Genomic DNA, 5,000 nt, shown 5'->3' with positions numbered 1-5,000 from the left:
TTTATTGTATGTGTATATATTATAAAATAATGCAAATTATTAGTATGCAGTTTTCTATCTGAACATCTGATGAAGCTCCTGAGTCCTCCTCACATCTTCCTCTTTAAGAAGCCCCTTGTTTGCAGAGCTCAATGAGCCATCACGGCAGTTGCAGTCGGACACAGGGAACTGCATAGCAAGCCATGTTTCCCGTGTGCTCTGTCTGACATTTGTAATTATTATTACTCTTTTTTTTTTTTTTTTGTCCCGGTCTCCATACAGAACCCGTAACTAAGAAAAGTGTCCGGCACAAGAAGAAGGATCAGAAGTGTCCGGAGAAGGGGGAGGAGACAACCAGTGAGGATCCGGAAAAAAAGCGGGAGATGGAGCACTACCTGCGTCTGCGGAGGTGAGGGAGGTCTCATCGCTGGGAATTCATGGACTTTTTTTTCCATTGCCCATTTACCTGCCATTCAAAGTTGAAAGTTAAGCCTTGAGATAGGAGCGCAGTCTCTGCTACTGTGAAACCCCCAGCAGTGTTTATTATCCCTGCCAAGCTCTCCCCTGTGGACTACAGAACACTTCCCTCTTATATTATGGAAATGAGAAGAGGGGGTGGAGTTCTGTAGTCCATCTGGGCAGAGCTGACAACACTGCTTGGGATTTCAGTGCAGCAGAAGCAGAGTTGTCAGCTCACTACAAGAAGTTAGGAACTCACAAGATTTCTGGTGATCAGTTGGTATTTTTGCTGTATTTGAAACAAAATATGGAGAAATGTACAAGATCTGTATTGCAGTGAGGTCCTGATTTTTTTTTTTTTTTTCGCACCGGATATGCCCTTTAACCACTTCCAGTCCGGACGCTTTCCCCCCCTTCCAGTCCGGACACTCTCCCCCCCTTCCAGTCCGGACACTCTCCCCCCCTTCCAGTCCGGACACTCTCCCCCCCTTCCAGTCCGGACACTCTCCCCCCCTTCCAGTCCGGACACTCTCCCCCCCTTCCAGTCCGGACACTCTCCCCCCCTTCCAGTCCGGACACTCTCCCCCCCCCTTCCAGTCCGGAAGCTTTCCCCCCCTTCCAGCCCGGACGCTTTCCCCCTCTTCCAGCCCGGACGCTTTCCCCCTCTTCCAGCCCGGACGCTTTCCCCCTCTTCCAGCCCGGACACTCTCCCCCCCTTCCAGTCCGGACACTCTCCCCCCCTTCCAGTCCGGAAGCTTTCCCCCTCTTCCAGTCCGGACGCTTTCCCCCTCTTCCAGTCCGGACGCTTTCCCCCTCTTCCAGTCCGGACGCTTTCCCCCTCTTCCAGTCCGGACGCTTTCCCCCTCTTCCAGTCCGGACGCTTTCCCCCTCTTCCAGTCCGGACGCTTTCCCCCTCTTCCAGTCCGGACGCTTTCCCCCTCTTCCAGTCCGGACGCTTTCCCCCTCTTCCAGTCCGGACGCTTTCCCCCTCTTCCAGTCCGGACGCTTTCCCCCTCTTCCAGTCCGGACGCTTTCCCCCTCTTCCAGTCCGGACGCTTTCCCCCTCTTCCAGTCCGGACGCTTTCCCCCTCTTCCAGTCCGGACGCTTTCCCCCTCTTCCAGTCCGGACGCTTTCCCCCTCTTCCAGTCCGGACGCTTTCCCCCTCTTCCAGTCCGGACGCTTTCCCCCTCTTCCAGTCCGGACGCTTTCCCCCTCATTCCAGTCATTTTCCCCCCCCTTCCAGTCCGGACGCTTTCCCCCCCTTCCAGTCCGGACGCTTTCCCCCCCTTCCAGTCCGGACACTCTCCCCCCCTTCCAGTCCGGACACTCTCCCCCCCTTCCAGTCCGGACACTCTCCCCCCCTTCCAGTCCGGACACTCTCCCCCCCTTCCAGTCCGGACACTCTCCCCCCCTTCCAGTCCGGACACTCTCCCCCCCTTCCAGTCCGGACACTCTCCCCCCCCCTTCCAGTCCGGAAGCTTTCCCCCCCTTCCAGCCCGGACGCTTTCCCCCTCTTCCAGCCCGGACGCTTTCCCCCTCTTCCAGCCCGGACACTCTCCCCCCCTTCCAGTCCGGACACTCTCCCCCCCTTCCAGTCCGGAAGCTTTCCCCCTCTTCCAGTCCGGACGCTTTCCCCCTCTTCCAGTCCGGACGCTTTCCCCCTCTTCCAGTCCGGACGCTTTCCCCCTCTTCCAGTCCGGACGCTTTCCCCCTCTTCCAGTCCGGACGCTTTCCCCCTCTTCCAGTCCGGACGCTTTCCCCCTCTTCCAGTCCGGACGCTTTCCCCCTCTTCCAGTCCGGACGCTTTCCCCCTCTTCCAGTCCGGACGCTTTCCCCCTCTTCCAGTCCGGACGCTTTCCCCCTCTTCCAGTCCGGACGCTTTCCCCCTCTTCCAGTCCGGACGCTTTCCCCCTCTTCCAGTCCGGACGCTTTCCCCCTCTTCCAGTCCGGACGCTTTCCCCCTCTTCCAGTCCGGACGCTTTCCCCCTCTTCCAGTCCGGACGCTTTCCCCCTCTTCCAGTCCGGACGCTTTCCCCCTCTTCCAGTCCGGACGCTTTCCCCCTCATTCCAGTCATTTTCCCCCCCCTTCCAGTCCGGACGCTTTCCCCCCCTTCCAGTCCGGACGCTTTCCCCCCCCTTCCAGTCCGGACGCTTTCCCCCTCATTCCAGTCCGGACGCTTTCCCCCTCATTCCAGTCCGGACGCTTTCCCCCTCATTCCAGTCCGGACGCTTTCCCCCTCATTCCAGTCCAGGCCAATTTTCAGCTTTCAGCGATATCACACTTTGAATGACAATTGCGCGGTCATGCAACACTGTACCCATATGAATTTTTTAGCATTTTTTTGTGACAGATAAAGCTTTATTTTGGTGGTATTTATTCACCGCTGGGATTTTTTTTTTTTTTTGCTATGTAAATGAAAAAGTCCATAAATTTTGAAAAAAGGTGTTTTTCTTATAAAATTTAGCAAATAAATAATATTTCATCATAAATCTTGGCCGAAATTTATTCTGTTATCTTTTTAGTAAAAAAAAAAAAAAACCCAAATTAGTTTATAACCAAAAATTATAATTTTTCAAAACATTTTTTTTACATTTTTTTTACATATTATTATTTGTTTTTAGTTTTTTTACATACTGTCACCCTAGCAGTACAGTGTTACCATGGTGACACTGTACCACTTGTGGGGGGTGATGAAGATTTTTTTTGTACACTGATTGCTTTTACACCCCTAAAGGCTGTAAAAGCAATAATTTCTCCTTCTCTCTGGCTGCATTCTTGCAGCCATTGAGAAATACTGTAAGAGCTGTGATTGGTCACAGCTTGTCACATGGTACAAGGCTCTTGCGAATAGCCCTGTACCATGTGATCTCTGTGATCATTCACAGATTTCACACGTAGTAAGCAATGATGTCAGAAGTGACATCTTGCTTACTACTCTGCATGTGATCACTGATTGGCCAATCAGTGATCACATGATCGGGACCTCGCACAGAAGTCCCATACGATGATCAGTGTTCCACTGTGTCCGGAGGGCACAGCGGGCACCGGATCGCGGTGCTGAGCGCTCCCAGGGAGCGCGCACAAGCAGGGGGCGGGGAGGCCATTTATAAACGGCCACCCGACCCTGCACTGCCACCGTCTGGCCGTTTATATACAATGGCCGGATGGGAGGTGGTTAAGAGGTCCTTAGTTAGCACTGAGGTAGTAAAATCCCAATCTGGGTAGTTGTCCCAGGTCAGGGAACTGAATAGGATTGATGACAGGAGATCAGAAAGGCAGCCAGGCGCCTAGTATTTTCAGCCTGCCCACTTTTCTTAGCGGGAGATATCCTTTTATCCATATACTGATATTTTACTTTCATGTAGTTACTTTCACTTCCTTTTCTCCTCAGTGCCGGCTGGATTCCTGATGGCAGCGGGAAGTGGCTGAAGGATGAAAATGTGGAATTTGACTCTGATGAGGAAGAGCCGCCACCAATGCCGCCTCCGTGACACCTCCACGTTGTCAGGTCATGTGATTTCTATATCTGTTATACAGATGGGAGTTCCCAGCAGAGCTGGCTCTCTATTATAGAGGGAGCTTTTGTATCTGGTAATGTCTTCAATGTATATAACCAACCAGGGAATAACACCAATAATAAACTTTCAGTTATAAATGTCTTGACTTGACCGGCAGTTCTTCGCTCCTCCAGCTAGGGGGCGCCGTGCAATCCGGAAATTGGTGTAGTTCAATGATTTGAATGTGTGTCCGTTCATCACTGACAGATTGCGGACACATATGCATCACAAACACAAGTGGACCCAAAATCAAAGTGAAAATTTTGATGAATTGTTAATAGTATCTAAAAAAAAAAAAAAAAAAAAAAAATCCTGTGCCTAGGCACCCCTATTCTGTAGCCTCAAAGCTGTATATCTGCAGAGTTAGATCTAAGACGCCGCTGTCTTTGACTGATAGTCTCAGGAGACTTGATTTCAGTACAGGGCTGCTCATTGTTCTCCTTGCTGGAGAGAAAGTCGTACCTGAGGTCCTGCAGCGCAAGGATCTCCCTGCTTCTGCTTCATTCGGTCTCGGGATCTGTGCTGTCTCCGCCTCTCCTGCTTTTTCCTGAATACTCACCCACCTGTCATGAGCTGGGCGGCAACGTCCTGAAGAAGTGAAGCTTTTGCCGCTACCAAGAACAAGGTACGGGAAGTCATTAACCACTTGACCTCCAGAAGATTTAACCGACACCCCCTTCGTTACCAGGTTTTTTTTTTGCTATTCAGCACTGCGCTACTTTACCTTAGGTTCACACATATTTTCAGATTTCAGTGTGTTTTCCAGTTTGCAGAAACGCACTTCACATTTCCTATGGATCTAGTTCATATCCGTTTTGAGCCGGTGCGGGTTTTTGAAAGGAGCAGGGACTTTTTTTTTTTTCACGTGCGATAGGTTTCAATGGAACTGCATCAAAAACGCACGCAGAACGCACGTACGTGCGGTTTTTGTGTGCGTTTCCTGCATGACGGCAGACCCCTCCCCCCCCTAGCAACCTTAAAACACATCCCACAAAACACATTA

The 5,000-nt window shown here is 51.4% G+C and overlaps 1 protein-coding gene across 1 annotated transcript in view; it reads left to right on the top strand.

Moving 5' to 3' along the window:
- Nucleotides 1–4,095, top strand: part of LOC149428930 (sodium channel modifier 1-like) — a 12,025-nt gene extending 7,930 nt beyond the window's left edge. The window contains exons 7-8 of the mRNA XM_089666923.1: nucleotides 262–388; nucleotides 3,832–4,095. Of these exons, the coding sequence (XP_089523049.1) occupies nucleotides 262–388; nucleotides 3,832–3,931 (227 nt within the window). The 3' untranslated portion in view covers nucleotides 3,932–4,095. The remainder of the gene's footprint in view (nucleotides 1–261; nucleotides 389–3,831) is intronic.
- The last annotated feature ends 905 nt before the right edge of the window (nucleotides 4,096–5,000 follow it).

Source organism: Staurois parvus, unplaced genomic scaffold (assembly GCF_062004578.1).
Source record: "Staurois parvus isolate SC_StPar_1 unplaced genomic scaffold, SC_StPar_1.0 ptg002913l, whole genome shotgun sequence".
Classification (NCBI taxonomy): domain Eukaryota; kingdom Metazoa; phylum Chordata; class Amphibia; order Anura; family Ranidae; genus Staurois; species Staurois parvus.
Note: the sequence above shows the minus strand (reverse complement) of the source record. Positions and strands in the feature narration are given on the sequence as shown.